At 40.8% G+C, this 25,840-nt stretch overlaps 1 protein-coding gene across 8 annotated transcripts in view; it reads left to right on the forward strand.

Moving 5' to 3' along the window:
• Nucleotides 1-11,804: 11,804 nt before the first annotated feature.
• The window catches only part of CADPS2 (calcium dependent secretion activator 2), a 292,803-nt gene continuing 278,767 nt past the window's right edge, over nucleotides 11,805-25,840 (forward strand). For 6 of the 8 annotated variants that reach the window (XM_027720819.2, XM_027720827.2, XM_027720823.2 and 3 more), the window contains exon 1: nucleotides 11,805-12,237. In XM_027720819.2, coding sequence (XP_027576620.1) covers nucleotides 11,911-12,237 — 327 coding nt within the window. In that variant the 5' untranslated portion in view covers nucleotides 11,805-11,910. The remainder of the gene's footprint in view (nucleotides 12,238-25,840) is intronic. The other 2 variants (XM_027720821.2, XM_027720828.2) reach the window with 1 other exon arrangement.

Below are 25,840 nucleotides of genomic sequence, written 5' to 3' on the forward strand. Positions count from 1 at the left end.
CCCTCTACTAATGCAGATCTGATTATAGGAAAAGGACATATTATCACTTAAAAAAACCAAAAACAAACACCTCTTTGGGAGCCCATGTACGTATGTGTTTAACCATCAGTAGAGGTTTCAGTCTCATTAAACTCAACAGTCTCAAAATTTTACAGGTATTTGCTTGACTAGGGTTAAGTTTACAGGTAAAATGAAGTACTTCCTTGAATGGTGGAAAAAGCATATGTAGGATGAATGTGTGTATTGTACAGAAATATTTTAAGTTACATTATTGTTATAAATTTTATTTTATTATAAGTACATCTAAAATACAGTCTAAAATTCTAGGTACCATGGCAATGATACAGTGCATGCAATGAAATCGTAGGAGCTTTGAAACATTACCAGATTTCTAGCATAACTTATTTCTGGGATTTTGTTTCTCTATGAAGCATAGGCTCTAAAAATCCCATTAGACTATATGCTTGCAGCCTTCCTGAAATGTCACCACTGAGTGGCATAGAAGGAGAAAGATTTTCTTTGTCTCAGGTCATTAAGAGCATGTTGCTGCCTTCTCCTGCACTGTCCTATTCCAGGCCACTTACAGCTTTCTGATTTACAACAAATGTCTTAAACTCCTGCAGAAGCAAATGGCCAGCCAGGGCAGTATTCTGATAACAGTGTGAAGGCTTCACATTGAAGCAGTATGATCACACCTTCACCTGTATGATCTTTATAATCAAAAGATCAGGCAGATGCTGCTAGAGATGAAAAACCCAGTTGCAAAACCTAGTAGCAAAGAAAGGCAGGTGAATTTGACATAATTCCTGCCATTTCATTTTGTTAATTCTCCCTTTAACACTAATCTCATGTGATGATTTCGCAACTATCCCCAAAGGCTGTAATTCAAAGGACTGATTGCAAGATGGACAGCAAAAAGAAATTATATTTGTATTTTTTGTTTGTCTTTGGAATTAGCTAAACACAAATATTTAAACATATTCAATATGAAGAAAGTGTCACCTTCTACTTGTTTATCTATTGTGGGGACAAATATATTTCAGTAAACTTGCACTGAAGCACATATTTTCATCTAAGACTCTCTTCAAATATGTTTTTTGTAAAAAATAAAATTAAATGAAAACAGCAAAATTAATTGAAAAAATGTGTAGGAAAAATCCCTCCTTTAGATTTAAAAATGGAAAAATACCTGTAGGACAAAGAAAGTGTAGCGAGAAATTCTTTATTGCAGCACGCTGGGTGCACTCCAAGCCACATGGACCTAAAGGCACACCAACCATTTGAAAATCGCACCTTTTGTATTCTTTTGCTTACATAAGCTGTTACATATTCAGTGACTACCAGTTTTTTACCTTAAAAGTAATTTCTCTGACTCAGGAGGGGGTGTTACCTTCCCTCTTGACTGATTTGTGAGGTACCCCTCCATAGGGTACAGGGGGGTCTCTCTGTACACAATGGATGGCCACGTGGCAGAGAGGATACATTTTTACTTTTATACTTTTCCCTATTCCCAGCTGCAAAGGTTCCCTGGTGTCAGGCCCACACAGGACCCTCCACCTTACAGCTTTCACGATACGCCTAAAAAAACCCTTGGAATGAAATAAAAAAGAAAACCCCACCCCCTTCTGTTTTTCCACTAAATTCCTTTGCTTTTAATAAAACCAGGTTATTTATTTCTCATAAAATGTACTTAGTAAATGCCTACTTTACTTAAAATATCTATTAGATATATGAAAAGTTGCAAAAAAAGTAAAATAAAATATTAGCATTGCTCATGGGGTGTCCTGTGCAGGGCCTGGAGTTGGACTTGATTATCCTGATGGGTTCCTTCCGACTCAGCATATTCTATGAGTCTATGCATATGTTCTTACTTCAGAAGCAAATGCAAGTATTACTAACCTGGTAAAGATTTCCAGCACTCCTTTCAGTTTACTGTCAGGCAGAAAGTTGGTAGTTTGAGAAAAATCATGTCATAGCTTCATTCAAGATACAAATCAAGGCCTTACCTGTCTTGACTTATGAGTGAATTTATGACAGGCTCCCTCACAGAGTCACCAGATGACAGAAGAAGACAAAATGCTGAAGAGCCAACGTGACACTATAAAAAGAAGCATACAGCCAAAGGCAGCAGTACCAAGCTCAAGTTCTGGGAAGTCCAGGATCCCAAGTCATAATATTGCCTTTAAAGTCACCAGATCTGGAAAAAGCCAGACACACGCTGTGCTCTTCTTAACTGCCTCCTTTAGGATGGGCCATTGGACTGCTGCCACTTCAGCTTCCCTCCACAAGCAGAAGGGCAGGGCTTTTGGAAGGGGATGGGGAAATATGAATTCTCACTCAATATAATAACTGCAGGTGATGAAGTTAAGGATAACATACCCAGATGCTATTAAGACTGTGGCAAATTGCATGAACAATGCAACTTCATTTTGTAACCAAAAATTTTCAGGAAAAAGGATCGTCAGGTCACCTGTGAGAGGAATGAACTGAACTGTATCAAAACTGCACTGAAACTGTATTAAAACTATATTGAAATCAGATCTTCAGCTAACCCAAGGCATTGTGTTAGAAGACCAAGAGGCTGAGAGCATGAGAAAGCAGAAAATTTTCACCTGGTGATGGAGAGAAAACAATGCCATGTCACTTCCATTTACATGATTGAAATTATTGTGCTAGTTCAAAATAAAACCGAAAGAAATACTTTATGCAAGTCTAGTTACAGAATACTAATTTAAAAAATGAATGATTAAAAATGTTTCCAGCTTACTAGGTCTAAAAATGTCCCCCTTCAGAAAGGCTGTAAGAAGGTCTTCTAAAGGATAAATCCAGACACTAACACCACTTCTCTTACCCCTGGTTTAAAAATTATTATATTCTGGCATATCCAACTAGCAATTCCCTTAAAGTTCAAATGCAGGTCAGAGTTTAGGAGCCTTGGGAAAACAAACTGAGAAAAGCCCACTGAAGAGAAAAAAGGGACTAATTCTGTCAGCAGTGGACTTTAAATCCTTTCCTAACTTATCAGGATTTACATTCAAAACATAGACAACTGGGTACGATTACACTTTTCAAAGAGGCATAATCACAGTGATGAGCTTCCTGCCCTCCGCAGAGTATAGCTCTTGGGTATGGTCAGTACGGCTGCCTCTATCTGTATTCTCTGCAACATTTTTCTGTGCAATATAGTACATAAGTTGTTTGAAAGGAATTCTTCTGGAAGACATAACAAATTCAAGCTCATGAATAGGCATCTGAGCAGATTATTACTGTCCGAGTACTGAAATGCAGATTTCAACTGTGACAATAGGAATTCTTTTTGTTTTGATCATATGCTGTGAAAGGTCTGACAAACACTCACTTCATAACCAAACAGAAAATGACCACATATATCACTCCATATGGGTTTGAATTAAGCTGGTTTCCTCACATGCAGTGGGAAGACGTGGTCAGAACCAAAAGGTTCTCGTTGCCATTTCAAACTCTTGAGGAAATTTACAAAGTCTCATCATCCTTGCAGATGGTTTGATTAAACAGCTAATCTTGCTTTGCCATCTAGGATTATTTCCTTTACACAAATCGTTTAGGCTATGAGTTAATGACCCTCTTACCATTTATTACATTACCCAGAATTTGACAAAACAAACATTGGCTCTGGCTGTTTTTTCTAAACTTTAGGGCATGACTGCTTAAAGTTAATCTATTTTCTTTTCCAGAAAGTTGATTCTCAACTCATCGGTCAGGGCAGCGCAGAATAGGGCCATGTTAAATGACAGTTCATTTCCATAACAAGTGGAATGAAAGATATGAAAAGGACAGTGTCAATCCACCTGAACTCCGACACTTTAAAGCAAGACAAATTCATTGTGACTAGACTGAGACTGAAGTCCAGAGTTCAGAACAAACAAGAAAGAATCTCCCCGAACTATGCATGATATTCAGTTACAGGCCCAGTTCCTGGTAAGAGTCCATACAAACTGCATTTTTGGCTCATTTTGATTAATTATGTACACAGTCAGAAATCCGAGCTCACTCAGGAAACAAAATTAACAGGATAATGATGCTTTCGAAATATTCTCAAGTTGGCAGTATGTAAAACTGCAGGCTGGAGTAGTGAGAGTAGAAAGAATCGGAAAGGCCGAGCTCCTCCTGCATCCCTTTTACCTACTCCTTTCATGATCACAGAGCCGTTCTCACTGTCAATAGCACTGCACCAAACCCCTGCTTTGAAAGGAACAGGGCTACAGTTCTAACACAAGCAAAATGACATGGGTGGCTGTTAAGCTCATAGTGTTAGGGAACCAAGGCAGCTCTGCCATTGGAAATATTAAAAGGATAGTCACATGTAAGTTCACAAATATTCTGTCTGTTCAGCATGATGTGGTAAGACTGGCTTACTTCTGAGAGCACCACTTCAGGAAAAGTGTACTTTGATTGTACCCATCACCTACACAGAAAGACTGACAGATCACATAGACCACAGAAAGCTGAGCACAAGGAAGAGAATTCCTTTTTATACAAAAATCTTTTATAAATAGGGAAGTAAGGTACTGTTGTCTGTGTTTGCTGCAGACAGGTGAGACTAATAGGTTTAAATTGCTCAGGGACTTGAAGCAGATTTTAGTGGCTCTGAGCTCATTACTGGCAAGAGACTGAAAATGTCTGCTCTTGCCCACAGCATCTCCCAGTTGTTGTCTCCTCTTGTTCTTGCCCTCCTCTTTTCAGGACTAGGACCAAGCTCCAAGGCAATGCTTAACAGAGCAGAAGAATGAGATACTTGGTTTCCTCTGCTCAGGCCCAAAAAACGCCACAAGATCTTGTCATATGCACGCCCTGTAGTGGCTCCTGGAAGAGGGATGAGGCCTGGCTCCCTTGCCTCCCTGGAAACCCACCCCGTGCTTCCTTCTCCATGCCCAGGTATCAAGTGGAGAACACGGTCAGCCTGTTCTCTTCAGCATAAAAGATGGACACTGTTGGTTTTTTTTTTCCAGATGAGCTTGTCTTGCACCCAGCAAGCTTCCTCTCAGGGTCTTTCCCTCCAACACAGGGAAAACTCTTAAGGTTGTCTTGACTGAGTAGAACAGCTCCCATAGTAAAGTGGGAGTGGAGGCAAAGTACTTTTGTCCTCCTGCTTGCCCAGGAGTTGACTAAACATGGTGCAGGGTGAGCAGGAATGGAGTTGGGGGTCTTTGGAGCATCAAAAACACAGGATAGGCTGTATGGCACAAATTCCCAGAATAGGAGGCTTAGGGTAACACTAAGACAAACTCTCTGAATTGAAAAAGTTCAATGTTGGAACTATTTGCCTAGGGACATGAAATACTAGAAGGTACTAAGAATAAGGTTAGACAAGCATCAGTAACAAATTTTTTCAGTGTAGCAGATCTTATTTTGGAGCAGAAATACAATCCAAATAACTTCTTAAGATCCTTGCATTAATACTTTAGCTTAAGTTGTACAGAATACTACATTTCAGACATAAGGGTACCCTGGATCAAATTAATTCAAAAATCTCCATTTTATAGAATAGCTTTTAGTACTAAGTGATGACGTGACACAAATTTTAATACGGCCTCTTAGCAATAACCTACTCAATACATTGTTGCTGCACAGCTTGTGAGTAATGCCATGCCACCAAAAAGTCAGAACAGGACATATGATTAGCATTTTCTCGTATATTTCTATACATTTACATATATATACATGAACTAAACCTGAGCTACAAAACTGGGAGCTATGTGTTGAAATACTTCAATATAACTTAGTTTTTTTCTTTATATGGATCAGCTATTGCCATCACTTATGCTGGTCAGCTGCCTCTGGGGACTCAACTGAGGAGACAATGGGAATTTCTCTTAAGGACTAGGAAAGCTAGTTAGAAATCAAACATGTGGATGTTATTTGATCCTCCCTATGCTCTTGTCTGAGACCTATCTACTGATGAACACTGGCATCCAGTTCTGGCATGCAAAAAAGAACTATCAGGACATAAAAGCCATTTTGTTTAATGATTACTCATAGGGAGTCAAATGGAATAGTGTGGAAGAAACTCTGTCCCAAACTCTGCAATTTGAGTATTGATCAGTGGAGCAAAGGTGTCTGATTTAAAGTAGGAGAGGATGAATATATTACACATTGTCTGCAAATGCAAGAGGTTGTGGTGAACAAGAGAGACTTTGTAGCAAGAATAACATTGTGATGATGTCCGCAACCTCTCTATCTTCTAAGCCTGTGAATGCTCTTCCACTTGCTTGCCTGGTTGAGAGGACCAAAAAAATAAATCCCATCTTTTCAAGCATCATAAAAAAGCTATCTGAATATTAACGCAGAGAGTTCCACCACCAGTATCATGTTATAGTGAGACCCACTAAGAAATAAACTGGTGGCAAGCCTGGTTTTCAGGGAAAGCTCTGGTTTGTTAATGCAAGCTGAAGAGCTCTGTTCATTGCAACAGTCCCTTCTACCGCCAAACCCATTTTATGTGTGGTCAACACCACAATGTTGAGTGATTTCTTTCTACAAATTCCCACCCAAATACTTGAATCTGTACAGAGCATCTGAATTCATGGAGAGATACCATCTGAAATGCCTCTGGGAGAAATGCATTCCTGAAATGAAATGAATTTATATTATATTCCAGAAACAAAACCTCCAGAAATCTGAGCACCTCCTGCGAACTTTTCACAAAGGATTAAATTAATCTGCTGCATGGAAAAGTTGGAGGACTGGGAAATATATCAGCACAAACTTCTCATACCGTGAAGGTGAGCACTACACATGGGTAGTGCATGAATGCTGATAAATTTATTTTTCTGAAGACCTATTGTACACGGCTCATCACGAAAAGAATGCAAGACACAAACTCTTTTGCACTTTCAAACTTATATTCTTCCAAGCAGATTGTAAATCCACACTGGCTATACCATAGGCCTCTACAGCATCTCTGTTATGTGTTCTTGCCTAGGCAAAAACTCATACATATAAATGGACAATAGTGTCTACTGTCAGATGCCTTCAGAAGTGGTAAGCAAGACCACAAAAAATACATGCTTAGCTTAACAGTCCCACTATAAAAAAAAAAAAAGGCAGTAATAAAAATGTGCTTATTTTTTCTACTTTACTTTTAGGTTTTGTACTTTTGTGGAAGTGTTCCTTCACGCTTTCAAGTTTTTCTCCACAAGTTCATGGTATACAAACAAAGGTAGTCACAGTGGGTAAGGCAAAGGGTGAGGCAGCACTTCACCCGGCACTTAGTGCTGCCTGGTGTGGTATATTTCCATGATAAAGCAATTATAAAGCACCGTAGAAACATCACTGTCATGTCTATGACCCGCTTACAAATAACAACAAGTGAGATTCTTGCTTAATCACATGATTTGGTAATCCAAAACATTAGACAAAAATAGCACAAGAAATGTCTAAAATAACAATGCACTGCATGAAGCTAAAACTTTTGTGAACTATTGAGCCTCAAAATAATAGTGAATTTTATGACAAAATGACAGTTAAAAGTGAATTACAAGGCACTGATTCTATACAAAGACACCTTTACTGAACATAAAAATATTCTTATATACCTTAATTTTAGTCATGTTTTCCCAAATGAAGGATTTGAAAACAGTTATAATTTTTATGTCTTGAAAAAAAAATCAGTTCAAAACTGACTTTTCCACCACTATTTCACTACTTCTTTTATCTCCTAAATAGAAAACCTTTTTGACAATTCCTCATTTCATCGCCATATAAAAAAAGAACAGTCCCGTTCTTAACACCATTTTATTAAGATTAATAAACTCTACAAACTAAATTAGGTAGAATATATTATCTAGGCAGAAAAAATTGCAGTTGGATGAGTGCAATTGTAAAAAAATCTGTGCTGAGATTGGACAAAGTGAAGAGTAAATACAAATAAAATGGGTTTGGTTAGATTATCCTAATGAGAACTAATGAATGAGTTCTCATTGTTGTTGTTGGATTTTTTAAGCTTATAGGTATTTGAATATAAACATTCTGCACTGATGTTTGTGTACTGAACTGGCTGAGCAGAATTTGAACAGGCATCTGAGGAATTCAGGAACAAGTTCTGACTGATTCTTGTAAGACTGATAACACCCTTGTTTGATGGTAGCATTATCAGTAAAGTACAAAAAGGGCTTCAGAAAGCTGGCTTTTGTGCTCTGCAGAAATGTTAAAAATATATAAAAATTATACTCTACATTTAAATGTACCAGATGAAAAACAGCACCAAGAATCAACAAGAGACCAGAACCAAAAATGCAAATAATGTCAGAAGACAGTAGCTTTACAGAATGGAAACACATAATACCAAATAAAAGGTTGTGATAAAAGTAGCTGCAGAAGGTGAGAGTGTTCATCCTAGACTGTTAGATATGCTGATAGATATTGTCAATTGAATTTATCCACGTAGTCAATTCCAAGCTGAGAACATTCTATTTTGAGCTTGGTCTGATGGAAAACAAAACCTAAATTGTTCTTGTTTTAATCTTTTTCCCCAAATAAGGAGATACAATGAGAAAAGCTGAGGCCTAAAAGCAAAGCACAAGACTTTTGCTTTGCATGCAGCTCTATGGAAGACATGTATATCTTAAGTAGTGGAAGAAAGCAAAGAGCACTCCTATCTTCAAAAGGTAAAACAGAAGAACTATGAACCAGCTTCACTTCTATCCCTGGGAAGGTGATGGAGCAAACAACATTGGAAACTGTTTCTAAACATATTCAAAGCAATAAAGTGATGGGATAGTCAGCATGGGTGTATGGCAGTCAGTATTGGTGCACCCAGGGATTGATACTGCGACTAATGCCATTTAACATCTGCATTAATGACCTGGACGATGGGACAGAGCACACCCTCTGACAGTTTGCAGACACCATGAACTTGGGAGGAGTGGTTGATACATCACACAATTGTGTTTGACTCAACAGGCTGGAGAAAATGGCAAACAAGAAACTCAAGAAGTTCAACAAAAGGAACAATTGCAAAATCCTGCACCTGCGGATGAAAATCCCCATGCACCAGTGCAGGCTGCGGGCTGGCTTCTGAAAGCAACTTTTCAGGAATATTTGTCTTGGTAGACACCAAGGTGAACATGAGCCAGCAATGCACTCTTCCAGCAATGAAGGCCAACAGCCTCCTGGGCTGCATTTGGATGAGTATCACCAGCAGGTCAAGGGTGTGATCCTTCTCCTGTTCTCAGCACTGGAGAGGCCACATTCAGAGTGCTGGGTCCAGTTGTGAGCTCCACAGTACAAGAGGGACGTGGACACACTGGAGCAAGCAAAAGGTCAGGAAGGTGATTAATGACTTGGCATGTTAATTATGTGGAGAGACAGAGAGATGGGATTGTTCAGTCTGGAGAAAAGAAGGCTCAGGGGAATCTTATCAATATATAAATACTTGATGGAGTGAAGAACACAGAGCCAGACACTACTCAATGACACCCAGGGAAGGATAAGAAGTAACAGGCACAAAATGAAATACAGGCAATTAATTCTGTTTAGATATAAGAAAAAGCTTTTTCACTGTGAGAGTAGTCAAACACTGGCATGAGTTGCCCACATCCTTGTAGATGTTCAAAACCTGATGACTCAGCCGTGGGCAACCTGCTTGAGGTGACCCTGCTCCACGCGTTGGACTAGATGAGCTCAGAAAGTTCCTGTCCATCTCAACATCTCTGAATCTGATATGAAGCATGAAAGAAAGGAAGACACATATTCCCTCCAAAAAGGTGCAGGTAGCTAGTGGAGCAAACATAACCTTTTCTAAAGAGAAGAGTCATGTATTCTTATTTATTATAACATGATCATCCTGGCCTTAATGTAGCAGTAGTTGTGAAATGACACTGCTGGACTGAGCAATTTTTACATTTTAAACTGCTTGGGATCTGACCGTTTTGAATTCAGGGAATTCATATCCCAGTTGGTGCTTTGCATATCTTTAGTGGCAAGATTTTTCTAGTGTTACTTTATTTAGTGTTACTTTATTTTCATTTGCCATTAGAATGAGAACAAGTTATTGCAAAAGGCCCCCACAAATCTGAGTGGACATTGTATTCCTCCTAGTAAAAAAGTAGTTTACAGTAACCATATTTTTCAAGGAACTACCTCTTATCTACTACAGGACTAGCACTACTTGCATTGATACACTGGAAACACAAGCACTGGCATGTGATTGCTTATGGTGGCCCCCACAAAAACTGGCTTAAGCAATTACTGTGCTAAGGAAATGTGACTACAGATGTTCAATAGGTTGACATTCGTGCTCTTCCCTGACTGCTTTTCTGCATTTCACAAATTTTGCCTACTATTATACAATGTTAAGGATACAAGCCAACCATATAAATAACCCACCTATTTTTATACGACTGCTACACTTAGCACTCAAACTTTGAAGAAAGCCAGTGTGTTTGTCAGGACAACTCTCCCTCAGTGTTTCATCTCATTCCCCTGGTAGAGATTCAGAGGCAGAACCCAGACTCCTAGTGCCTAATGCTGCCATCTAACTAATAGCTGCTGCCCTCGGCAAGAGGAATTCCACCTCCTGAAAGATGGTTCAGTAGGCAGACAACTGCCAGCTTTAAAGATCCTTTCCTAAATCTGCAGTACTGGGGACTTCAAAATATTGATAAGGGACTAGAGTCCACCACTCTAAACCCAGCCCAGCTCATACAGTGAGAACAGGGTTGGCTGCCTGAGTTTGTTGAGTTTCCATGCAGGGCTTTGAAAACCTGTCACTGGTATAGAGCCTCAGCTACCGTTGTTTTAGAGCAGCATATAGAGCCACGGCCTTCTGTGAGCCAGTCCATCCCTCCAGCCTTCATCCTCCTGGCCCCTGATCCTTCCCTGCTCAGCAGTTCCCTTGTCCTCCCTGGTACCAGCACCTTTGCATGTGGGTGAATAGGGATTGAGAGAAGGACTTGTTGATCCACATGAAATCGGATGTCTTTTCCCTCCCCAAGCCTGCCTTTCCAGGGGGTCCTGATCAGACTCCAGGAATCTGGCTTTCACACGGTGAAGCCTTTTTTGTTCAATTTTAGAGCCTCCTAGTCGTAGGCTTTCGTATGGTTCTCACAGCCTTAAGTGTGACGACAAGCACTGTGAATACAAACCTGTCCGGATCCTCAGACAGTCTGGAATAACGACTTCAGAGAGATGTGAACGACCGATTTGTGGCTGCAGGCTCCCGACAGAAATAACCTGCGAGAGCAATGCACAGTTCAGCATCAGCCCACTACCCACCTCAAAAAGGCAGGGTTTCGGTGTCTTCCTCTTCTGGGGCCATTTGAGATGTCTCTCATTTCCACCCCCACTACTTGGCAGAGGATGCCAGCGAGCCCGGGGTCGCTGGCGCGCACAGCCTCCGCTCTCCCCTTCCAGCACGGCGTTTCGCCGTGTGTCAGAGCCGGATGGAGAGGGCAGGATGCGCTTCCCACGGCGTCCCCGCTGGCCGGGACGCGGGGCAGGGCGCACCGGACCAGCGCTGCCAGGGAAGCTCCCGGCCAGCAGCTGCCCTTATTGCGAGCAGGGCAGCCGAGCCGCGTCGTGCCGTGCGGTGCCGAGTCATGCCGTACTGTGCGGTGCTCTGTCAGATGCGGCGCTGCCCTCCCTTGCCCGTCCTGGCCACTCGCGGGCCACTATCCCCGCCGGGGCGGGCGAAGATGTTAGCCCGGCCCCGGTCCCGCCTCTGTCTCCGCCGGGAGCCGGTCGAAGCAATTCCCAGGCAACCCGGGCTCGACCCCCTTCCCAAACCCCGCCTTTCCTCCCCGCCCCTCCGCTCCCGCCCGGCAGCCGCCGCCGGTCGGAAACAGTCCGTGTGTAAACTCGACGTGTCCGGAAAGGTACGCGCCGCTCCCCACCTCGCTCCGTGCCAGCCGCCGGGCGCGCCCCCCGAGCGCGATGCTGGACCCTTCCTCCAGCGAGGAGGAGTCCGATGAGCTGCTGGAAGAGGAGCGGCGGGACGTGCTGGTGGCGGCGGGCGGCGGCTCTCCGCGCTCGCTGCCGCCGGCGCCGCCCCGGGACTCTCGGGGCAGAGAGGCCGGGGCGGCGCGGGAGACCAGCCCCAGTCCCTCGGTGCTGAGCGAGGGCCGGGATGAGCAGGAGCGCCTGCAGCGAGAGGAGCGGGAGAAGCGGCTTCGACTGCAGCTCTACGTGTTCATCGCGAGGTGCATCGCGCACCCCTTCAACGCCAAGCAGCCCACAGACATGGCCCGCCGGCAGCAGAAGGTGAGCCCCCGCCTCCCCGCTCCCCCTGCCCCGCCGCCTGCGCTTGTCTCCCGCGGGCCATCCCGCAGCCACGGCCGCCGCCGCGCTCCCGCCCCGCAACAGGTTGAGCGCCGCCCCGGGCACCGGGCGGGACACGGCGCCAGGAGCCGCCGGCGGCATCGCGGGCGCTGCGGGAGCAGCTGCTGGAGGGCTGGGCTTGAGCCCGCCTTCTCCAAAACAGACCCTTCACCTAGAAATCCATCAGTCACCGGGGTGAAGTCGTTTAAGTTTTTAGAGTTATGCTTAAAGTCGCCGTGCGAAGGGCACAGGAGCGCAGGGAGCGGGCGCGGGGGCGCTGGGGCCGTTCTGCCGTGGAGGATCTGTTCCTGCTTCTCGGCGCTGCCTGATGACTGGAGTTAAATTTCCCAGAGGTGCCTTCTGTGAGTCGCGTTCTGACCATCGGTACCCAACCCGAGCAAATTAAGCCATAATACAGAGGTGAACGAGAAAACTATTTTGTTTCATGAATTATTAAGTGCACTCTCTCTGTACATAGAAACAATCAACATGCGTGTTTGTGATGAGAATGGCCTTCTAGTGAAGGTTGACCAAAATTATTCTCTGCACCTTGTACATCAGATACAAGCTGTTGAGAACTGGCAGGTGTGTGGTAGGGATTTTTGCTTATTCTCACTTACTTTTGAGCTGTTGAATAGGTAGAATACTTAAGGCATTGCATTTCCAGATAACCACTTAAAAGCTCAGCTCTTGAAATGTTTGGTCTAAAAAGTTTGTGTATTTTTACTGTCAATTCTGTAAACAAACAGACCAATCCAAATCAAAACAGAAAAGAAACAAACAAAAAACCCCATTCCACATAATTTTCTAGAAGGATAGTGATAGGACACAAAAAAGAATTCATTTCCACTTGGCTTTTTATGATCTTGATGCTTCCATATCTCTAAGGGTTTGTAGAATTCAATACTAAATGTTTTGAGTTGTTCGAAGTATGTCTGCTCCAGGTAATTGTGCTTAGTGAATTCTCTGACAAGTTAACGTGGTGGTAATAATAAGATTATTTCTGAAAAAATGTTTTGGTTTTATTAAGTGTTAGGTGCTTAAACTGTGGAGCCTGTATAAAGACATCTTGTAAGCAGAAAGCCAAAGAAAACGTGTCAAAATGAGAATTTTCACCCCACTGAAGATTACTCACCCCAAAACAGTCACCATAGAAACGATATTTTGAAGAGACATCTGGAGGTCATCTGAGTGTGACTTCCCACTGGACAAAGCCAAAGTGAACTTGATGCAGTGTTGATACCAATCTAGGTTCAAGCAGGAGACTCAGAAGCCTCCAGAGATGAGATCCCACAGCCCATCTGTGTGACCTGCTCCAGTGCCACATTGCCCTCCTCTTGATTAAATTTTCCTAATCAGCTTCCAAGTTAAGCTTGTGACTATCAATCGCAGAAGATACTGAATATTTAGAAGTTCTCATCTTAGTCATTAAGCATAGGAACTGTTTTAAAAATAACTACTGTATTATTTTTATTAATAAAATGTCTGCAAATAAAATGTCTGCAAATACAGAAATAAAACTGTTGTGGATTTAACATATGACCAATGAACAGAGTGATTGATAGAATTGACTTGATACCTAAAATTACATGCTACCCCTGGTAATTACTGTTTTTATGTGAACTCTGACTTTTGGGTTAATAACTGTATGCGCAAAGAGACTTTTGTCATGTTTAGGAATTTAGCTGCAGGACAATGATGACTTGTCTTTAACTGGTCAGAAAATAGAGTTTTTAAATAAGACATAACACAAAATAATTCTTTCTAGGAGTTGCATTTCTGTCTAGGAAGTAATGAAATGCACATTACCATCCTTCCTCTTATTTGACACTGTGGTATATATTACCCAGTGAATATAGGGTAGCAGAAGTGGTCCTGAGTTTTGAGAGTTCAGAAAACCTGCTTTGATAGTTTGAGATTGCTGAGAGCTGTACAAAGGAGCCCTCTTTTGTGTCTAATTTCTGCGCTCTGTGCTGCATGGTGGCCCTGTGAATGAGAGTACAACCACCTGTCTTACACCATGTCCTGAAATAAGACACTTTCGGAGATGTGATAGCTGGTCTAGAGAAGAGATGACTGAGAGGGGACCTAATCAATGTATAAGAGTATCTAAAGGGAGGGTGTCAAGAGGATGGAGCCCAGCTCTTCTGGGTGATGCCAAGCAATAGGACAAGAGGCAATGGGCAGAAACTGATGCACAGGAAGTTCCACCTGAATATGAGGAAGAACTCTTTACTGTGCATGTGACCAGGCACTGGAACAGGTTGCCCAGAGAGGTTGTAGAGTCTCGCTCACTGGAGATAAATTTAAGAACTGTCTGGATGCAATCCTGTGCCATGTGCTCTGGGATGACCCTGCTCAGACAGTGAGGTTGGATGAGATGACCCACTGTGGTCCCTTCCAACCTTACTCATTCTGTGATTCTGTGATTCATATTCCATGGGGTAAAAGTCTGTCTTATTTCCTGAATTAATTTTCTCTCTGCCAAGGTATGATACAGATATGGATTCTTCCTTGATCTCTTCTTTTGCTTCACTTCTGACTTGTGTGATGTGACTGGCTGTCTATTGAGAGCTGGACTGAGGTTTCTTACCCGTGTTATTTAACTGGAGCTGTTAACTACTGCATGCCCTGTCTATCATCAGTAGATAAGTGAACCAAGACATGGTTTTGAATCAGAACCTTTGATGCTGTTTGGTTCCAGCTCCCTGCCTCTTTCAGCTTGTGCACTCTTTGTAATGCTTTTGCACCAGCAGTCTTTATGATAACCTAAGAATAGTATCCACCCTGCTTAAGAGCAAAAGTAATTTGTTCTTTCTGCCAGTTCATTTGGCATATTGCTGAGCAAAAACTGCATTCTGCAGTATTTTAATGTGCTGCATTCTTCCTTTTTAATGTGGAACATATTATCCAGTAAGGGAATGAGAAAGAATTCATATATCAAATATCCTCAACTGTACTGTAATATCAGTAAGGAAATGGGTTACAATATGGCTGGCTTCTTATGTTCTTGCTTTAGTATCAGATTAAAATACACTATACAGTATCTTGAAACCACCATACTTAAAGGACTGCGTAATACTAATTAAAGAATTTTAAATGCAGGCAGTGTTTCATTCCTCTGTTGTCCTTTCTTCTTCCTTCTTGCTAAGTAAAATTAGCTCTGCTGTATTGTGATAGATAAGATTAACTAAAAAAATCAAACTCTAAGAAAAAAAAAGTATTATAATTCACCAGAGTCCATGAATTCCACTGACTTCTTTTTAATGACAAATTTAATGTCATTTAGCCCAAGTTTTGCTGATTCACATATTTTTATGGTAAGACTGCATTTGTTTTTTTTTTAATCTTTAGGTTATGTGGTAGAAATACTTTTTTTAAACTGTTCAGAGTTAGTTGGTGGCCTGCTATTACATCCTATCTTATTTTGGTTGCAAATAGATTTTTAATAGAGGAGGAATAGGCAAATATTGGAGATGTGGAGCTGAAGCATGGTGTGATTTTTCAAGGTTGTGTGGCAAATCCTGACAAAGATGGAGTTTGCTCTAAAGAGTAGACCTAATATGTATTTAGTAACATTTTTTCAATAGATATTTATGGACATTTAGTCATGTATTTTCCTACTTTTAGAGAAATATTAATGCATTAATGCATTACATATGGTTCTTTTGTAAAGCAAGGTTTGTCTGTCCCTGGTTTAAAGAGACCGTAACTTTTTTGTAGTTACCACTTTTTTATGAGTCCTCTTGAAGGTATTTCAGCATTTTTATTTTCTGTGTCTCCACTCCTCTTTGTTTCTAGTCTCAGCAAAAGAGAAGAAGAAAATACATAACACATCCCATTCTTCTTCCTTGTGTTCTCCTACCCCAGTCAAACTGAATCTCAGTCCAGCAGATTGAGTTGGTCCGTAGAATGAGATTGAGGTGGTGAAGGAAATGCATTGCTGTTGTGACTTTCTTCCATCAAGGAAAAGTGGTGTCTGTGAACATACACTGAGTCAGTGATTAGATGATGACCTTGGTAACTGCTGTTTATACTAATCAGTTGTACACTTGTGTGTACCTACTCAGTTTTACTCAGGGAGTACATGCCAAGGGCAGGTTCTATATCTGGGAGACAAATCAGAGTTAAAGTTCCTGGGGAAGGAAGGGACAATGAAATACTACAATTAACTAAAAAAAAAGTTCTTCCTGTGTTTTAATTGCTCAACATTTTAAAATTTACTCTGGTAATCAAGTGGCCACACAAAAACCCAAGACTGAGGGAGAAGTAACACTCCTAGGCTAAACGAGATTTCATAATGCATGAAAGGCTTAGTACATCAAAGCTGATAATTCAAGTCTTGCTTTCATAGGTGGTAGGTAGCAGAAGTAATTGATCTGGCTGCATAAAATTCATAACTGAATAACTTTATTTCCTGAATACTTGATGACCATTTTTTCTCTCCTGTCCAGCTGCTCAATCACGAGTAGATCAAAAACATTGACTTCTAGTTAACTGTCAAAGTAGGAACAGTAATAATAATTTATTTTCATCTGAATTCTGTGAGTTTGTTCGTATCTGTTTCTTGGAGTTTACCTCTAAAGAAGAGGTTTACAGTAATATGTGTCCACTAAGTAATAGTATCAGGAAAATGCTGGTTGTGGGGATAGACTTCATTCTCTGGATCACAGTTTTATTCTCAATGTTTTTATTTCTCCTGTCCCAAGCCCCACATTTCCTTGCTTTTGAGCTGGTGGTGTGTATCTACTTATTTATTGACTAAGCATATTTTGGAAAAGAAAAATCGTCTCTTGGCTTCTGAGCCTGCTTCATAAGATGTTGCTTTCTGCACTGCTAAGGTAGCAAGGAGAGTACATCCAAAGCCATTGTTTTCGGGAACTCTAGACACATTTAAGAGGAAGAGCTTAGGTATAAAACTTGGTCATCTGGTCAAAATTCTGCTAAAGAGCTTTCTAGGAACATCTTCCATTCCTACCTTCATTGTTTCCCTTAGAAAAATTTCAGGGTTTTTTTGGTGTTTCAGGAAGTCATTTTAAATCAAGTTTGTTTGCCTTATTTTCCCCCATAACACCTTGTCATGATGCTCTAAGCTGTGTGTGTTTTATTTGCAGGCAAGTGAGTATAGAGTGTTTTGGTAAATCCTGTTGAAGCCCATAATACAGTGGCCTACAGAGCTCTATACATGTTGAGACAAGATTATTCTCAAATAGATCTTTTTGCCCCTGTCAGAACTGGCTCTTTGGGGAAGAAACTGGTTTTGCTTGCAGTAGGCAAGTTGCTCACCACTGGCAATTGAATCAACCCATGGCTGAAGAAATACTGAAGGGTGACAAGAGAAGCAGAGCCTTCTAGTTACCAGCACTGCTTCAGAAATTATGGTCCTTCAGAGTTTTGTTTTAATCTTAAATTCTTCTGTTGGCCTGCCAGCTCAGAATTGATAGCTGGGGCTTGGCCAAAAGCTAGACAATGTGCTGGGAAAACCAGGAGCTGGTAAACAGCTGTGTTATGAAGTGAATGTGTATGGACAGTCTGCAAACCTAGTATACTATGATGAAAAATTCATCAGTGTCTTCTTTTACTTGCTTGTTTTGTTTTCCCTGCTTATTTTACCTATACTTGCCTTTGAAATTTGATTATTTTTTAGTTATTATTATTTGATGGGGCAATTTTATGTTTTTTTTCTGAATGAGTGACCCCAGGTTTTTTCTTTTTTTCTGTCACCCACACAGTTTGACAAGTGTGTTGACTTTGTTGGCACATACCCCATTTAAAGTGCCTGAGGAAGACTAGTTATTAGGAGCTGATGAGGAGAGTTTGAAGGATCAGTTGATTGTCTCTATCTCTGCAGGAACTGTACAGGGGAATTGGCTGGCTGGGCTGCCTTGCATTTCTCACCCTTTGCAGTTGTTATTCTCACATTATATATTATGTATCTGAACTGCTGTAATTGGTGACTGAGAAGCAGAAATACCAAATCAGCTCATCATGTCTTTAATACTTTATCTGAAATTATTTGAAAAATATATCCATTGCTGCCATGGAATAACAAAGCTGGTGAAAATACTCTTTTCCCCTCTGAGCCACACTTCTTTACGTGTATCTGGAGAGGGGCAATATATCAAAATAACCATTACCATGTACTGTCTTTAACTATACAGTATTGCCAGAGCAGAAAACGCTTGTTGGTTGCTAGTTAACTGTTCATTGAATGATGCATTTCTATAAAAGCAAATTTTCGTTTTCCCTTCCTTGCTCCTCCATGCACACCTGCTGTCATCAGTTCATGTTTGGAGACACTACTAACCACCTGCCTCTCCATTTGCGTGCTGGTTATTAGAGTTGGTTTTTCTCTTTCTGGCTTTTACCATTTCTTTTTCATATTAGTGAAAATCATCCTGAAGTTGCTTATGCAATGTATTGTTTTGCTTTTTTAATGTACCTCTGTATTTGTGTTCTACTCTCCTGTTACCCTTGTTTCTATTTTGTGTGTATGTCTCCTATTTTGCTAGCTTACCATATCTCCCTGTCTGCTGCTGCTTCCCTTGCTAGAACTGGAAAGCTAATAGCTCAGGAACAAAACTTGCTTTCTGAACCCAAGAGGTGTCCATAGGGGAAGATGGGATGATATGTTGTCTTCTAGGAAAGTGCTTGGCTTGCCTCTGCTGGTTGAGGGATGTGTGTTGGGGTGTCAGTCTTTGTGCCTTGACTCTAGTTCTATATTTACTTGTACTGAGCCCCAGTTAGTATGTTACTCTGTCTAAACCAGGTGCAAGCCTCTAAGGTTTTTAAACTCTTTAATCTTTAAGTAATTTTTCATATAGGGTTTTTTTTTGGTACATTAGCTGCAAACATGACTCCTATATTTCTTTCCAAGTTACTCCTCTTGCTGCCAGCTGATGGCAGTGGCATGCACAGGTCTGGTACTCAGACCTCTCCGTGGCTTCTAGCTATTGCCATTCAGGATGGGAGGAAGGGAGAGGAATAGCATTTGCTGAAGTCCTGTTCCATTTGCCTAGTACCTATCTCCAGTGCCCATTTCTGCCTAGAAGTGCTGGCACTGAATTGAAAGCAGCTCAGTTCTTGTGTGTTGCAGCAGATTCCCCCAGGTTTCAGAGTAGCAGCTGTGAAAAGGCAGTTTTCAATTTGTTGCTGTGTGTGGGAAACTCTGAGCAGCAGGAGAGATGGAGTGTTTGCATGTCGATACCAGGCTGCATCAGTTTAAGTTTGCATTTTGAAGGTTATTTTCTCAGCCATAAGCACTGAAGGCTTTTCATTTTGTATTTAGAATTCTCCAGAAGTTGATGGTACTTATTAAAAAAAATATATATCTAGTTCTTATTTGTTTTGCAGTGAGGAGAAAAAGCATATGCTTCTCTTCAAGCATGATTACTTGTATGCATGAACTCAAGAATATTCTTGAGTGTTTTTCCTGTCAGGAAGAGGAAAAGCATTAATTAACAGTATTGTGAAGAATGAAGTACAGTGAATACTTTTTTAACTACATGACCTGGTGAAGAAAAATTAGAAAAAGAGAAGTTGATTGTACAAGATTTTTTCTCCAGCTCTGTTTCCATTTTTCTCTCAACCATTAATTATTCAGTTATCTTCAGTTGTCTTGTCTGTGAGGTTTTAGAAATAGAGGCTGGCAGCTTCTGTGTGATAAAAGTGCTGGAGGGATACTTTGAGTGAAAGTATAGATACCCCCAAAAAATCCTTAAGGATAGTACTTTGAGTAGACTTGGTTGGGCCATAGATGAGGACATGGAAGAAAGGACAAAGCTGGAAAAAAGTGGATAGTCTCAATATTCATGTCAGTTATACAAAATAGGAAGAGTAAAGAGCTGGTGAGAAATGTGGGGCACAGGAGTTGGAGTCTGTAAAAATCAATAGTAGGATACAGTGCACTGGGGAAAACTGTTTTTTCTGTAGAAGATTGGAGTTGTTTCTTATGTTTAGGATTTTCTAATGGTGAATTCATGAGTTTTCTGTTTTTTAAAAATATCTACCTTCAGGCAGTCTATGCCAAATGTTTATCTTGCTGGCTTTTGCTGGGAATCATCTCCAGTTTGTGCCTATTGCTCATACATTCCTTCATTTATTTCTAAATTATGTATTCTGAGGCCTTGTAGGAAGGTTGTTTCTTGTTCAGAAGTGTTCTACGTATGTTTCGCTGTTCCACTGTTTAATACATCAAATATGCATTAATGCTAAAACATTAATATTGACCATTTAAAATATTTTTTTAATTTTGATCTCTTTATGAATGGAGCATAAGCAAAGAAAAGAAATAAAAATAAATAAGAGGTTTTTTGGTATAGATCTGATATTAAATCATTTTAGCAATCAGGTCCCCTCTCACTCTCTCTTTCTTCCACAGTGTCATTAAAAGGCAGAGAATTTTTCAGCCTCTTACCAGTGGGAATTTAAGAGTAAATAGTGGTATTTAGAGATAGAAGTTAGCAAACTCCATTAGAAATTTTTTTTTTCTAGTAATCATCAGCTCTCTGAGTTGGAGTATTTGCCTGAACAGACACTTAGATTCAGTTTGTGGTGACTTTACTCCAAATGCAGTATCATTCTCATAACCACGCATATGCTTGTCTCAGTTTAACGAGACTAAAGTGTTTTGCTAAGGAGGATGGGTTATGAGGAAGACCAAACTCCTCCCTCTAAGCAATTGTAAATCCGAAATTAAGAGGCTCCAACTGAGGAAGTATGGAGAAAGAAAAAATAACAGCCCTTTATTAAAGGATGTATGTGTATTGGCAGAACAACAAAAAACCACAAAACCAACCAAACAGTAATCCTGTACCCAAAAATCCCCTTCAGAAAGCAAACAGTTCAATACTTTCTGCCTTTTGGCGCAATTCTAACCACGGCCAGCAGGGGGCGCTGTTGGACCACTGGAGGAGCAGATCCTGCGTTGCTCAGTGTTGGCCAGCAGGGGGCGCTGTTGGGCTCTGGCAGTCGCCACGTGGGGCCCCCGGATGGGGGGAGAGGCCGAAAATGGAGATCTTCCCCCCACCACCAAGAAGGGGAGGGGGAAAAGGGGGTTCTTCCCACAAAACTCAAGTGTTTGTGGCTGGCTGTGGCCGGGATTTTCCCGCCTTCGTTGATGGGCACAAGCCGCTGCCAAACACGGGAGCGGAGGAGGGAAAGGGCGCCCTCCTCCCCAAAAGGTTCCTCTGCAGATGAGTCAAGCCTCTCTGATGATATCCAAGCAGACCCGGTCTGGGGGCAGAACAGGGCGCAGGAAACAAACTGGGGCCAGAAAACAGCCAGATGACCAGGCTGAAAACAAAGTCAACCTCGGACCCCTCCAACACACACCCTCCCTACAGTCAAGGCAAAAGTGAAGTACCTCCTGTTTCCGAGGAGAGAGAGGAAAAAAACCAATCACCCCTCTCCACAGTCTTCAGAGGGCCATCAGCTTGGAATGTGGATCTGCTGGTTAGTTCTTTTGTCTGGGTCAGTCACCTAAGGCAAAACTACCCTCCCCTGTTCAACATCCTCCCCTTACAGTGATGCATGGGAAAGAAAAATTCCCTGCCTCGTTTTTTTAGAACAAGTAAGCCTATGACAATGCTACACACAGTGGAGGTTCTGAGCTTGCTAGTACATAGTTATGAAGTAATTACAAGCATTTTACCTTAAATATTCTGTGATACAAGAAATTTCAGCATACTTTGGCTCCCATATTCATTTACTTTAAAACACCACTTGAGATTAAGGCCAGCTTTTAAAGTTATCTTATTGTCCTATCCAAGTTTTTAAGTACCCTTACTTAATGTTTCCAGGCCGTTTTCTGTGGTAATAAGTGTTACAAAGTGACCAGCTGTGTTTTGTGACTATAAGCCTTCTGTTTTACCACCTACAGTATGAAAACCAAAACATCCTACAAAGGTAGTCTGAGAATTACAAGATCTAGCAGCCTGTGCATATGTGGATGTATTTTCCTTGTGTGTTGCTGAAAAGGAAATGTTATTCTTAACTGTGTAATATAAAGGTGATCTGCTCGTTCTGCAGATCAGTCACTGACTGGTATCAGACTGTGTGACTATTTTTGTGTGTGGCTCTCTCTCAGGCACCCTGTGTGTAAGATATACCTTACTGGACTTCTGTTAGAGCCAAATGAAGATTTGTTTGTCCCCTCTTTGCCCCCACCACCCACAGGCTGAGGTAAAACATCTTTACTTTCTGAATTACAAGAATGGACAGCAGTACACTGTCCCTGGGAACAGGACTGGTATTATCAGCGGTCTTTGCTTGGCTCTTCCTCAAACTTTCTCGGGAACAACTGGACCAAGAATCTTTCTCCTGCCTTAATACACCTTGCTGTCTGTAGATGAAAAGCATCATGTAAGAATTAGAAGTACTATTTACTTAAAATGGCAATAAAATTATTCAGATTATTCCTAAACTGCTAACTGGTTTGCGTGTTCTGGATATTTAATAGTTTATTAACACATTAATTGCTAACTGCAGTTGTTAGTCAGAACTCATTCTGTAATGGCCTTCAAGAGGTCCCAGAGGTATGATAAAATCAGTAAATTGGTTAAAGCTTCCGTACATGACCCTCTTGCTATATTACAAGCTGTGTCTGTTACAAGTGCACTTAATTATGCAGAGCAGCACACATGGGAAGGAGACTGTACAGGCTGGCAGGGTTCTGTTTCACTGCGCAGATGCACTTTTCTGGTGTCACACTGCTTGCCAGTGTAGATGTGACTTCAAAGAGAGTCAGAGAGATTTAATATAAAGCAGCTAACACAGAGTCAAGAAAGAGAGATGGAACCTAAATGAGAGAAGTAGCAAGACAGGACAGTCGCCTTTCTGAGCCATTAAAGCAGGACAGAATATGCGATGCAAACATAAAAACAGCTGAAGTAACAAAGTAATGAGTCTTGCTATGTCTGAAGTTAATTAGGGACAACAAACTGCCCCTAATTACTGAAAGTGTGAGATCCTCAGCAAAGCTGCCTGGGATACTAATTAAAAGAACTGATTATAAGAAATAGAATGAATAATTAATGACTGAGAAATCATTTTCAAGAGTATCTCCAGAGAGCAAATAAAGTACCCTTGGAAAATATTGTGACACTTTGAGCCATTCACTGAATCTAATCCTGCAGATAAACCTTAACTGGTTTACAAGCGGTTGCTGTGCTTATACTTTCTAGTGCTGAGGATAATAATGCTGGTAGAGATTAATAGGGTCAGAATGACAGGTAAAATAGGAACAGTATTTCCATTTTAATATCAAATGCTCTTTTCAATTTTTTTTTTAATGTATGACTTCACTAGAACCTTATGAAATACACTGTCATAGTATATTTTGTTTTAATAATTGACTTTCCAGTAGTCTGCTGTTCATAGAGCTGAGAGTTCTTGCAGAGGGCAACATCCTCTCTGTATTGATTATTACATGTGTATGTGTAGCAACTGTTGGTCGTCAAGTGTATGGGCCACCAAATGGACTGTGATTTTTCTATGTTCTTGAAAAGACAGCAATATGGAAGTTATATCTGACAGAAAAAAACCCTGAAAGTTTAAAGATTTGTTTTCTTCATAAAAAAATAAAAAATTAACTTATTAATAAGTTTTTTTATCCTAAGCAGTTCTTTAAAGGGGCTTTACCCTTTAAAGGGTAAAGTTTTATGCAGGCACCTGTTTGAGTGTTCCTGCCTAACTGGGTACTCCTTAATTTATTAACTTGAACTGTCTTAAATAGGCCTAATACTCAATTATATTGACACATTTATAGAGAATAAATAAAAATAAATGCTTGGAAGCATGGAATCCTAGTTATAATTTCCTATGTGGTTCTGAGTATCTGCTGGAGGCTGAAGGGGGAGGCTGCAGGTTCCCCAAAGTGCTTGGGTGCACATGGAGGCAGCCAAGAGTGACATGAGTGCCTTTAAGTAATTAGGCTGTGAGACCAATCCACTCTTATGAGGTGTCCCTCCAGACAGGCATAACATTTAATTCTCACTGATCAATTTGTGATCATTGTAGTGAGCCTCCCATTATGTGGAATTCATGTTCACAGATGGAGCAGACCCAGAACTGAAATACCCATGTCCTTTGTAGTGTCTTTTAGTTTTTCTGGGCTTCAATAAATTCATCAGTATCTTGTTGGTCCCATAAGGTTGTGTGTTGTAGTGAATTGATTAGTATTTATTTGGTCTCATAAGGCTGTATGTTGTAACTCTGAATGTATTCACATACTGGAAGAAGGGAAGCAATTGACTCGTGTGTGCTCGAAATGAGACCGTGACCATGATCTGTGGCTGAGGCAGAGGGTCCTGCTGCTGGTGGTGCATCTCTGCTTCCTGCGTGCTGTGGTTCTGCCAAATTCCCTATGGGATGTGAAAAACATGCATTTGTGTGTTTATAAAAGAGGGGGGAGACGGTGTGTGTATATGCATAAGAGAGGCACAGAAAAAAGCTACAGATAATATATGATAATAGAATGGGTGCTTCTACTCATGAAATGTTATGATTGCTATTGAAAAAAAAAGTTAGGATCTCATCGGTTTTAAAGAAGTTACACATTGAGCATAAAATACTGACATACAAGTTACTTAATACTACTACTTTTTCAAAAATGTCTTTTTTTTATTCTGTTTATTGTAGTAGAAGTTGTAAATTGCCATTTAATTTCTTTAAAAACAAACATCACCCATTCCCAATCCCCCAAACCAACAACAAACTCAATATCCCAAACCCTGCAGATCTGTATTTCTACCTCAGCTAAGTTTAGTAGCTACTTCATGTAAAACAAACTTCTAAACTTTGGAAGAAAAGATGTCCCTATTGCTTATGTTAATAGTAAAAGTTTTATTTTTTATTAATATTGAGCTTTTAGAATTGATTTGATTCCTTAGGGCTAGCTCAAAGTGTGCCCTGTTGAAATCAGTACAATTAATTTCTACTATTCTCTTTCTGCTCTTCGAGTTTTATAGGCTTAAGACTTACATATCATTTTTGTTTTCGTATTTAGGATGGATTTATACCTTGGCTGCAGACACTTGCTCTGGAAGCATATGTGTTCTCAGCATGAAGGATAATTTATTTTCCTAATTTGATTCAAATTGGTTTTTTTTCATATAGTGGAAAAATGAGTGGTTCCAACAGGAAAACAGCTATCCTGGTCATGTGGTTAAAAACAAGAGTAAAAAAAAAATTATCATCCTTCGCTGCACAGCTGTGCAGATAGCACTTACCTTTTACTCATTCTGACTTCATTGAGGCTACAGAGCTGCAAACACAGCTGTCATAAGCCACTTTTTGGGGAAAAAAAGAAGTTGGTCCATTTTGGTTTTGATAGTGATGTGGTTAGGGTGGAACAGCTTCTTCATATCAGTGATCAGACGGTGTTGCCTCGGTGCTAATAAGATATGGGGGGTAATGCATCCTGATTATAATAGCTGGAGTGATGTGTCCTCTGAGGGACTGGGTAAAGAGGTGTAATGTGCTGAAGCTCTGAGCAATACAAATGGTCAGCAGTGCAAATCCATTTCAATCTGTAGTGCTGGACAGC

The sequence above is a fragment of the Pipra filicauda genome, unplaced genomic scaffold (genome assembly GCF_003945595.2).
Source record: "Pipra filicauda isolate LSUMZ 115617 unplaced genomic scaffold, ASM394559v2 scaffold113_size4260070_pilon, whole genome shotgun sequence".
NCBI classification, from domain to species: Eukaryota; Metazoa; Chordata; class Aves; order Passeriformes; family Pipridae; genus Pipra; species Pipra filicauda.